Consider the following 12,211-nt stretch of genomic DNA (forward strand, 5'->3'; position numbering starts at 1 on the left):
CTGGCTTCTCAACACAAGTCCTGCTACTCACAACATCCTCTTCATTCCCGCTGCGAGGGACTAAAGACCACCTGGGGTGGGAGGGAAGCGATTACTCACCCGCTTGTCCCATATCCGCACGTCCCCATCATGACTGGTGGCGAGGCAATTAGCATTTTTTTTATTCCATTTGACCTGTGAGGCACCCGCTGGAAAGAAAAATCGGGGGAAGAAAGCTGCTGCTGTCAACTCCTCTGGAACCAGAGTGGAGTGTGTCCAGGGGGGCTGGATAACGAGTTCTGGCTGAATGAGAACAGAACCCTTCAAGTTTCTAGGACTGCACCAGCTCCACCATTAAAGAGAAAATGAAGCCAAAAAATAAATGAATTAACACACTGGAACAGGATCAGAGGCACCTAACGGAAGAAACAATCTGACTTAGGAAAAAACTCTACAGGTTACCTCGGCACAGAAGCAGCAGGGAAACACAGTTTCTCATGAGCAGCAGTTCAACATGGCTCTGTTGGCTGGAAACTGACTACCCCGCACACAACCTGACTCTTCATCATCCCCGACGACCGACCTGGAGCACCCACCCAGAAGAGCCTCAGCTCAACGCCTGCTCCTTCCCACTTACTTGCTCACCTCCTCACCTATTTAGGAGGGCAATCTTGGAGAAACAAAGGTTCCTCAGCTGAAGAATAAGCCTCCATGTTGCTCAATTCTGCCCTCAGAAGGGTATGTGTACCACCCCCCTCCTACGCTCTCTTCTCCCATCAGCGGCTACACGTGGTCACTGGCCCTGCATTAGGTCAGGGAAAGGGAACGTCCCTGGCACCGTGAACTGAGTCCTTTCCCCACTCTGCCAACACAAAGAAGTAACAACAATAACAAAGGAGCTATTTAAGAGAGGAGGCATAGTGTAAAATGCCAGAGGGGTTGAGGTCTGTCGAAAACCGGGACACATCAGCACTTCTGGTGGACTCTTAAAAATAACCAAGTTGGGGTGCCTGGGTGGCTCAGTTGCTTAAGCATCCCACCCTTGATCTTAGCTCAGGTCATGATCTCGGCTCAGGTCATGATCTTACAGTTCATGAGTTCAAGCCCTGTGTCAGGCTATTTGCTGACAGTGCGGAGCCTACTTGGGATTCTGTCTCTCCCTCTTTCTGCTCCTCCCCTGCTTTCTCTCACTCTTTGTCTCAAGATAAATGAAGTTTAAAAAATAAAATAACCAAGTTAATTAAGTTAAACCAGAACAACACGACAGCTCTGCTTCCCATCTCTTCTTGTCCTCGCTCAGACAACACATAATATTTCTTCCTTTGGGGTGCTGTTTACTAATGGGGACACCATAGCGAATCCAGGGCTTTGGAAAGCAACCTGAACCACGAGGTCTAGAGTGACACCAACAGAGCAAGGACTGAGAATCTATTACGAAACTGAATTGGTGTCCAGAAATTACCTCTGCTTGGTTCTGGGGACAGTCTTTGTTTGTTTGTTGTGTTTTTTGCCTGAGACACAGGACATCTTAAGTCACTGAAGAATGAATGGTGGAGACCCCTAAAGGAGGAAGGTAGTACACTACTCAGGAGACACAGTTTCTTAGCAAGAAAAGGTATCAGCTCAAGGAGAAGGTGAGTAAGAAGGGTCTGTCCCATTTCCTCATGATAGAATTACTTGAAGACTTTCCCCAGTGCAGGGGTCCATCAGACCATGAAGCCTTCCAAAGGGCTCTGGGAACTGCCTAATTCAACCTGTTTTACTAGGCTCATGACAACAGAGTCAAACAGAGGTCCCAGACCACAGGTGTCCTCAGACAGAGAATACTCTTGAATACACACATGCTCTTGCTTACTCCCCACCCCAAAGGTATAAACAACGTGCTCATGGAGAGATAGGAACCATGGCCTCTGGGAAGCAATACGAACCAAGGCTGAACCTCTCAGGGAATGGTAGATCAAGCAGCTTCCAAAAATCCACAGCTTCTCATTTGCCTCTTTTCTCCTCTTTGCTACCCTGAGAAATCTTTGCTACCCTGCAAAAAAGAAAGAAGACTCCCCTACCTCTATTCTTTAGAGGACTCAGAACAGAAAAGAAAGCAATCAGAAGGAGTGGGTTGAAAAAAAGAACTTTCTTTTGGGAGCTCCTCTAAAACCAACCTAACTTAGAAACCTTTAAGTAGAAGCAACAAAATCCCGGGGGAGCAACTGAGGCATTTATAGACCATTTGTGTTTTCATTCAGTTGGATGTCTTCTGCAACCATGTCTGTGCCCCATCATATGTCTCAGACCATAACTGCCTAAAGGTTGAGGTGGCGGGGGTGGGGGTGGGGGGGGCCCAAATCAACAGATTTATTACGCACTTAGCACAGAGGCACAGGGGCTTGACTCCCATGCCATTTAACAAACATTTACGGAGCATCTCCTTGAGTCAGGCACAAATGCTGACCTTGGGCTACAGCACTGAAAAAAAGAGATGTGGTCCCTAACTTCACAAAACAGATAATCCACCTGCTTAATATAGGTGTGATGTTCAATGTCTTTAAATGATGAGGCATGGAGATGTGGAAGAAAAAAATATCGCATAATCATTTTGGAGCAAATACCACATGTGAATTCAAATGTAACGAACAGATACAAAGGAGCAGGATTTAAGAGATAGATGATGTATGTTTTTAACAAGGGTGCCAAAATACAATACTGATGACTGACCTTCATTGCTGTGATATAACCAGTTCTGTGCCCAAATTCGACTCTCAGGAATTAGTGGGAATGCCCCACAACGGACCCAAAGCAGAACTTCAAAAACAATCCATTCCAACCGAGCAATGAAAAAAGGTAGACCAGAAAGTAGTTTCAAAGTTTCAGGACATCCATATTACACGACAACATGGGGACACAATCAGCATAATCTAGATTGTGGGGAAACTGCAGGACAAACCTGGTTTCTTCAATAAATGAACCTCAGGAAAAGAAAAACAAACCAAAAAAGGAGAAGGGGAAGAAACCTACCAATCACAAAAGATGAGAATTCCATCAACCATTATAAGTATGTTCTCTATTTGGATTCTGATTTAAATAATTTGTAAAAACAAAACAAAACAAAAAACCAACAAAACAACAACTGAGACTATTAGGGAAATCAGAATACTGCTTAAATATTTGATATTAAAGAGCCACCATTAACATTTTTAGAGGTCTGTTCATAGTATTGTGGTTACATTTCCATAGAGGATTCTTCTCTTGTAGAAGTATTACTGACTGAAATATTTGTTGAGGAAATGATATGACACCGACATACTTCAAAATAATTCCAGAGAAGATGGGAGTGGGGGGCAGGGCAGTAGGTAGGAGTAAAGATGAAATAAGACTGGCTAGACAGGGACAACTATGGAAGCTGGATCATGAACACGAAGCAGTTCGTTTTCTTCTATTTTTATATGCACCCAGGGGTGCCTGGGTGGCTCAGTCGGTTAAGCGTCTGACTTTGGCTCAGGTCAGGATCTCACAGCTCTTGGGTTCAAGCCCTGCGCTGGGCTCTGTGCTGACAGCTCAAAGCCTGGACCTGCTTCAGATTCTGTGTCTCCCCCTCTCTCTGCCCCACCCCCACTCGCACTCTCTCTGTCCCTCTCTCTTAAAAATAAACATTAAGGGGTGCCTGGGTGGCTCAGTCGGTTAAGCGTCCGACTTCGGCTCAGGTCGTGATCTCATGGTCCGTGAGTTAGAGCCCTGCGTCGGGTTCTGTGCTGACAGCTCAGAGCCTGGAGCCCATTTCAGATTCTGTGTCTCCCTCTCTCTGACCCTCCCCCGTTCATGCTCTGTCTCTCTCTGTCTCAAAAATAAATAAACATTAAAAAAAATAATAAACATTAAAAAAATGTTTTTTAATACATAAATAAAAAGTTTAAAAACAATTTCAGCTCCTGTCCTTGAATCCCGAAATAAGCTCCTGAGCGCACTCAGCAGTCCTGACTGTAACTTCCGAGAGCAGCCTAAAGCAAGCCCCTTGCCATGAGAGACTCACAACCCCACCGGCCAGGGTGTGGGCAGGGGGCAGTCCCCGTGGGGGTGGGGGAAGTATACACTCACCTACAGCAGAGAGCGCAACGGTAGGCTTCCTTGTGTCTCTGAAACAGAAAAGTCAGAAATCAAATGCCCGATTCATAGGCCACCATCCACCTGTACTTTTCACCCTCTGCACGCATTTCTCCACTCTCCTTTCAGTGGGTACTTGGAGCTCGGAGAGAACGTGAGGGCCTTAGAAGCAACTGTAAAGTGTCTCCCTTCGGGGACAAACTTTCTCATCTGCCTCAAATGAGGCTGAGACTAAATTTCAAATCACATAGCTGCAGCCACAGAAAACGAACTATGTGATTCAGCGTGTCCAGCGTGACCGTGATTGTAGGGGTGGAGGAAGCCATAAGAAGCCGTTCCTGGCGTCATTTCTCCCAGTGGCAATGAAGGAACAGTCATGGAGTCATAACTCTGCAAGAACCTTCCCAGCAACACTTCAAAGGTGAAGTCAAAAGCTACTCTGATAATCACAGTTGCTAAGAGGTGGAAACCCAAGTGTCCACTGACAGACGAGTGGATCGACAAAATGTGGTCCAGCCACACGACGGAATATTAGCCAGCCTTCTGACGGAAGGAAATCCTGTCACACGCTACAACATGGATGAACCTTGAGGTCATGGCGTTAAGTCCAGTAAGTCAGTGCCGAAAAGACAAGCACTGCATGACTCCACTCCCACTTGTCTGAAGGATCTAAAGTAGCCAAAACCATAGGAACAGAAAGTGGGAAGGTGCTTAATGAGCAGAGTGTTAGCTTGGTAAGAGGAGAAAGTTCCGGGGATCCGTTGCACAACAATGTGAATATATTTAACAGAACCACACACTTAAAAATGGTGAAGATCGGGGCGCCTGGGTGGCGCAGTCGGTTAAGCGTCCGACTTCAGCCAGGTCACGATCTCGCGGTCCGTGAGTTCGAGCCCCGCGTCGGGCTCTGGGCTGATGGCTCAGAGCCTGGAGCCTGTTTCCGACTCTGTGACTCCCTCTCTCTCTGCCCCTCCCCCGTTCATGCTCTGTCTCTCTCTGTCCCAAAAATAAATAAACGTTGAAAAAAAAAAAATTAAAAAAAAAATGGTGAAGATGGCTTATTTCATGTTTTGGGTTTTTCAACCACAATTCAAAACAAAAACAAAACAAAAACCCTACTCCTGGATACAACGGGAGGCTCCTGGAAAGAGAGAGATTCCTGGGTTCACCACAAAGCCACAGGGCAACTTCTCCACCAAATGGTAAAGTGACAGAACAGGGCACCAACCCAGGGCTAGAGGGTTCGGACGGCCAATCCGTGGCTCAGGCTTACTAATCCAGAAAACTTGAAAAGGCATCATCTGTTCAGCATTTTTTAATCCTTAAATTATGAAAACAACGATTTCATGTAAATGAGGAATACTCTAACCTTGCCTCCTAACTCCCTGGGGTTTTGTTTATTTAAAAGCGCCTCCCTCCCATTTCCCCTGGGTTTAGCGCTCCGTCCCCACTCCGGCGCTGCCGTTAGACTGATCACCACCAAGGCAGTGTCCCGGATGCAGGTGAAGTCCGCTGCGCACACCCTCTCGGACTCCCTTTCCCTGATCTGTCCACCTCTCAGTGCAAACCATCACAGAGCCACTGCCATTGGGAGCACAGCAGTCCGCTGAGGGGAGAGAGGGTCCCGCCTGGGGGACTCTACAGACCACGCCCTCTAGTTAGTCACCTCGAATTGTTATGGCAAAGGGAGCCTCGCTCTACAAAGGGAGAAGGGGGACAGACAACATGCCCAGTCCTGGGCTGGGGGCTCCTTCCCCCTTCGCCTCATGAAGGATAACCCTGAGAGGTGGCCCTCAGCCGCCTGGGGGACTGAAGCCTCACAAAGAGCAAAGCAGATGTGTCTCATAGCATCACCTGCTGTAGCAGACGTGTGTCTGTGCCCACAACTCCCCACTGTCACCTGCCACGTCAGTTAAACTTCAGCCTGACTTTCAAACGCCAGCACCTATGTTTCTCTGCCAAAGGGACTTCCCTGACTGCTGAAGCCTGTCCTGCACATCTCTGTGCCAGGCCTGAAGTGCCAGGGAAGGGAGGCCCCAGGGTGCAGCCTGCGACCAGTGACCGACAGTGGATGACGCCCGCACTTCCTGAGCCCTCAAGGGTGGGACACCTCTGAGGAGTTCTGCACTAGCACCTAGCGGTCCCCGGCAGGAATAAGCTCCACGTGCTCATTCTGCCTCCCGCGTGGACAGCGCGCCCTCCGTGTGCAGCCTTCCCGCTCCCGTCTCTCCTCCCGCCGGTGCTTCTGTCGCCTCCTAAACAACGTCCTTGCAAGGCGTCCTCATCTCGGGGTCTGCACCCAGGGGAAACCAAACTAAGACAGCTGATCTCTAAAACAAAGGTCCCAGATCGTCCCACAACCCAGTGGTTTGGCCTTTTAATTGTTCTTACTTGATATCCCAAATGTAGATGTAGGTGTCCACAGAGCTGGTGACCAGGAGATCCGGCTCAAACACTGCCCAGTCCAAGTCACTGGAAACACAAGAAATAAACAGAACAACACCAAAGAGAAGAAAATTCAGAGTCCAGTTCCAAAGCGCTAGCAGATTTCATTTCTAGTGGCTTCAGAGAGTCACTGTTAATGGTCCTCCTTAACATGATATAGGCTAGAAATCTCCAAACTTCTTTGGGAATGAGTAAGACTTAACTGAGCTCTGAAAAAAAGCTTTCAGGTCCTTTCCCTGTCATCACCAGCTATCCCATCACCTGCTCCCAAAAAAGAAATGGAGGACTTCAACTTCAACCACACACACACACACACACACACACACACACACACACACACACCCCAAAGCAAAAACATCAAGTGATTTTCGAGTTGGAATTTTCTAAACCAGATTCAACCACAAGTACCTTGAGTAAAACCAACATCTCTCAAAGCAGCGGCAAACTGTAACACTGCCATGCAGCTTTCAGGAAGGGTAGGCCTCCCTAACATAGGCCAGGGGTCTGGCCTTTCCCGTTACTTCTGGGTCAGCTCCCCCACTCCTGTACTCCCTGCTGCTACTTCCCAGGATGAGTGTTCCCTACCCAGGAATAGTGACCCAAGGACAGGATGGATCAAGGAACACTCCAGAAGGCCATGGGTGGGAGGCAGCTGTGCCCCACAGCCACTGGAGAAAGAGCAAAGGGCTGCGTCCTGCTGTCTGTGCTCCCACGCACTGCCGAATGTGAGCTGAGGATTCTGCCGGCATAACTGTGTCTCCCTCCCATGGCAAAAATCCGCTCTGATCCTTCACTCCAGACTGGGCTGACCGAGGGCCTTCTGGAATCGAGGACAGCAGTTACAGGAATGCTGGTTCCTAAATACTGGTTGATCCCCAGTATGAGAGCCACCGCTTCAGTGAGCACCAAGGACCTAGCAGTCACCCGTGGCCAATGCAGCACAGAGGGTCAAGTTGTGGAAGGGGGACGGAGCTTTCACGTCACTTCCCGAGGGACTATGACAGAGCGAGACAGGCCGGGAGCTGCGGAGGCCTGGTGCCTACCTGATTACACGAGTGTGGCCTTGTAAGGTAGTGCCAACTTCCCCGCTGCCATCTTTCCACTTATAAAGGTCAACCCGTTGGTTACTCTGAAAAGAAACAAGGGGAAGAAGGCAGCCAGTCCCACACCCGAACACACGCTCTCACCGCGATCTGCCTAGGGCTGAGAAAACGAAGCCATGCAGAAACTAACCTGCATGGCAGAGACCCTACAGACTGACTTGCTCACAGAGCCATCAGAAATGAGTACAATTAGGGGCTCCTGGGTGGCTCAGTCGGTTAAGTGTCCAACTTTGGCTTGGGTCATGATCTCACAGTTCGTGAGTTTGAGCCCCACGTCGGGTTCTGTGCTGACAGCTGAGAGCCTGAGCTGCTTCGGATTCTGTGTCTCCCTCTCTCTATACCCCCCCCCCACTCATGATCTGTCTGTCTGTCTGTCTCTCTCTCAAAAACAATAAAGATTAAAAAATATTTTTTTAAAAAAAGAAACAAGTACAATTAACATGTGAGCCAACCTCAGCTCAGTACATAGGACTATAAATTTCCAAACGGAAGGGCAGTGCTGTCTTCAAAGTGAATCTACCCTGAGTCATTGCAGCTGAATTGAAGCCACCGAGGCGCTACTGAGCACCTGAATGAAGAGATGCGCCAACCCCACCCCACCACCCCCACGCCTCCCCCCCCACCCCGCAGGCTGCTCAAAGGACCACCTCCCAGCTCTAAGCATCACACACCCATCTCTCCAGCTGCTGTCACACTAAGGCTTTCAGCTCACTCTTCCCACTTATCAAAGGCCCAGAGTCCATCCATCACACTTTAAAAACACATAAACACAAGAAAGAAAACAGAACCACTATTAAAGGGGTATCCTAGAAGACAAAATTACAGAAGACTCCTTGAAATATGCCTATACTGAATTTCTTTTTTTATACATTTTTTTCTTAATGTTTGTTTTTGAGAGAGAGAAAGAGAGATGCAGAGTGAGAAAGAGACAAAGAATCCGAAGCAGAGGCTCTGTGATGAAAGCCCAAAGCCCAGTGTGGGGCTCAAACTCACATACTGTGAGATTGTGACCTGAGATGAAGTCGGATGCTTAACCGACTGAGCCACCCAGGTGTCCCTAATACTGAATTTCTTTTCTTTTCTTTTCTTTTCTTTTTTAATGTTTATTCATTATCTTTGACAGAGAGAGACAGAGCACGAACAGGAGATAGAGAGAGAGAGAGAGAGAGAGAGAGATACACAGAATGTGAAGCAGGCTCCGGGCTCTGCCCTGTCAGCATAGAGTCCGACCTGGGATTCAAACCCACAAACCATGAGATTGTGACCTGAACTAAAGTCAGACGCCTAACCAACTGAGCCATCCAGGCATCCCTATACTGAATTTCTTAAAGGGTTAGGCATAAAGACCTAGGAAAGACTAGGAAAGACTAACCAGAAAAAAACACACAGCAATAGGGAAAGGAGGAAAGAAAAAGCTACATTTCACTGAAAGAAACAACAAGCCAGCAAAATATCTAAATATCATGAGCTTATGAAACACACCAAAAGTGAATAAAGACTACAACAGACTGATTACTAATACACAGGCTATCTAATAATTTCTGAACTGATATACAGATGCAGATCTATTAATATCTATATATTACTAGACTGATTTTCATTTTAGCTCAGAGATGGACAGATGTATAAAGTTCCAAGGTGTTTATCCAAAAATGCCAGTTTCCAATTCTAAATAGGTAAGGTTTCTGGTCAAAGGTTAGAATTCAAAACAGCTTCCAATGGGAACAGGAGTGAAAAGAAAAGTCCCCTCATATTATAATAATATCCCCTGTCATTTCCAGAGGGTCTGCTAACACCAGTCTATGTACTAGGAATCTTTTTTTTATTTTTTATTTTATTTTTTTTTATTTTTCAACGTTTATTTATTTTTGGGACAGAGAGAGACAGAGCATGAACGGGGGAGGGGCAGAGAGAGAGGGAGTCACAGAGTCGGAAACAGGCTCCAGGCTCTGAGCCATCAGCCCAGAGCCCGACGCGGGGCTCGAACTCACGGACCGCGAGATCGTGACCTGGCTGAAGTCGGACGCTTAACCGACTGCGCCACCCAGGCGCCCCGGAATCTTTTTTTTAATACACAGATTCTGTTTTTATTCATTTTTTTCAGTTATTTACTTTAAAGAGAGAGAAAAAGCGTGAGTGGGGGAGAGGGGCAGAGAGAGGAGGAGAGGGGAGAGAGAGAGAGAAGGAGAGACTCTTAAACAGGCTCCATACTCAGCAGAGCCTGACATGGGGCTCGATCCCGCCACCCTGGGACCACGATGTAAGCCAAAATCAAGAGTTAGACACTCAACCAACGGAGCCATCAGGCGCCCAACATACTAGGAATCTTCAGAGACCTGCCCTCCGTTCTGTCACACAACACTGCACGCTGGCTATCATCACCCACGTTACAGGTGAGGCAGCTGAGGCTCAGAAAGTTGGGAGAGTACAAAAGATAAAACAGGAGTGTCAAAACTAGGACTTGACCTCAGATGTGCCTAACTCCAAAGCTTTTTCTCCTGAAAAAGGCTCTCTCCCAACCAAGAACAACAACAACAACAAAAAAAATCCATCAATTGAACTTTATCAAAATCAAACCTTTTATGTAACAAAGGACATTATAAAGTGAAAGACAATCTACAGAATTAGACACATGCTTGCAAATCATATCTCCGATAAGAATCTAGTATCAAGAATATAGAAAGAACTCTGGCAACTCAGCAGCAAAAAGACATACAACCCAATTCCAAGATAAATAAAGGATGTGCATAGATATCTCTCCAAAAAAGATACACAAATTGCCCACAGGGACATGAAGAGATGCTCAACATCATTAGTCATTAGGGAAATGCAAATCAAAACCACAGTAAGATACCACTTTCTCCCACTAGGATGGCTATGCTTTAAAAATTAAAAAAAAAAAAACAGAAAAACACTAATTTGGGGGACAATGTGGAGAAACTGGAACACTGCTGGTAGGACTATAAAACGACTCAGCTACCGTAGAAAAGTCTAACGGTTCCTCAAAAAGTTAAACACAGACTTACCATAGGACCCTGCAATTCCACTCCAAAGTATATACCCAAAACAATTGAAAACAAGTACTCAAAAAACTACATTTACACACACGTCCACTTCCACCTTATTCACAAGAGCCAGCCCAAATGTCCATCAGTGAATGAACGATTAAACAAAACGTGTTATAGCCATACAATGGAATACTACTGAGCCATAAAAAAGGAGTAAAGCACAGATACACGGCCCAGCATAGTTAAGAAAGCAGACACAAAAGGTCACATATTGTATGTTTCCATTTATATGAAATATCCAGAACACAGAGACAGAACACAGACTGGTGGCTGTCAGGGGCCGTGGGGAGGGGGCATAGGGAGAAACCGCTTCATGGGAGGGGTAAAATTTTACTCTGGAGGGATGAAAATGTTTGGGAACCAGAGAGGGGCGGTGGCTGTGTAACATGTGAATGTAAATGACATTACATTGTCTACTTTAAAAAAAATTTTTTTTTAATGTTTATTTATTTTTGAGAGAGAAAGAGAGAGAGAGACAGAGCTCGAGAGAGGGAGACACAGAATCCGAAGCCGGCTCCAGGCTCCGAGCTGTCAGCACAGAGCCCGATGCGGGGCTCGAACTCACGAACCGCAAGATCATGATCTGAGCCGAAGTCGGCCGCGTAACCAACTGAGCCACCCAGGCGCCCCTACATTGTCTACTTTAAAAAGACTGTCAAAAAAAAAAAAAAAAAAAAGGCTATCTCACCATTTGTAAACAAATGCAATGTTAATCCACATGGGCCAAGTATTGACCAGTTAGCCTAAACCAGTCGTTCCCAGTCAGGGGCTATTTTGCTTCCCAGGGACATTTAATAACGTCTAGAGAAATTTTCGGTTGTCATGGTGACGGGGATGGCGAAGATGCTACTGGCATTTGGTAGGTAGGGGCCAGGGATGCTGCTTCATCTCTTACAATGCACAGGACAGACCCTGCCGCAAAGAATTATGTGGCCTGGGAGGTCAGTAGCTCCAAGGTCTAGGACCCCTGGACCCAATGATCAGGGGCTGAGGATGAGAGGGGAGTGGAAGTTGTAAGGCGTAAGCCAACAAAAAGAGCATTCTTCCTAATTCACAGGAAAGGGGTCGGGAATGGGAAAGCAGTAGACTGGCCCTATCTTCTCCTTCAGAACAGCCCCCCCACATCAGTTCGACCGCAGATGTCCATGGTGAGAGTCAGACGTTCAGATTCTTTGTTTGTTTAGAGAGAGAGCAGAAGCAGGGTAGGGGCAGAGAAGGGGAGAGAGAGAGGATCCCAAGCAGGCTCCAGGCTGTCAGCGCAAAGTCCGACACAGGGCTTGAACCCATGAACCGTGAGATCATGACCTGAGATCAAGAGTCAGACACTCAACCGACTGAGCCACCCAGGTGCCCCAGACAGTCAGATGCTATTTTGGAAATGAGGGGAAGAGCGGCTTTTTGTTCCTTCTAAAGCTGACAGCGTTGCTCGTCTTTCTTTTCCTCAGGTGCTTCCCTCTCACAGACTGTCATTTCTGATAAGAACAGACGCAGACAGCACTGTGAATGCCTGCATCCCTTGGA

General features: G+C 47.1%; 1 protein-coding gene across 9 annotated transcripts in view; it reads right to left on the minus strand.

The window, feature by feature from the left end:
* WDR59 (WD repeat domain 59) overlaps positions 1 to 12,211 on the minus strand; it is an 86,070-nt gene that overhangs the window by 50,543 nt on the left and 23,316 nt on the right. For 6 of the 9 annotated variants that reach the window (XM_047078767.1, XM_047078773.1, XM_047078771.1 and 3 more), the window contains 4 exons: positions 7,563 to 7,648; positions 6,466 to 6,546; positions 4,069 to 4,106; positions 100 to 188 (listed from right to left, as the gene is read on the minus strand). In XM_047078767.1, coding sequence (XP_046934723.1) covers positions 100 to 188; positions 4,069 to 4,106; positions 6,466 to 6,546; positions 7,563 to 7,648 — 294 coding nt within the window. The remainder of the gene's footprint in view (positions 1 to 99; positions 189 to 4,068; positions 4,107 to 6,465; positions 6,547 to 7,562; positions 7,649 to 12,211) is intronic. The other 3 variants (XM_047078770.1, XM_047078772.1, XM_047078775.1) reach the window with 1 other exon arrangement.

This window comes from Lynx rufus, unplaced genomic scaffold (assembly GCF_022079265.1).
Source record: "Lynx rufus isolate CCGP_SWC_20201006 ecotype Redwood Valley unplaced genomic scaffold, mLynRuf1.p SCAF_16, whole genome shotgun sequence".
NCBI lineage: Eukaryota > Metazoa > Chordata > Mammalia > Carnivora > Felidae > Lynx > Lynx rufus.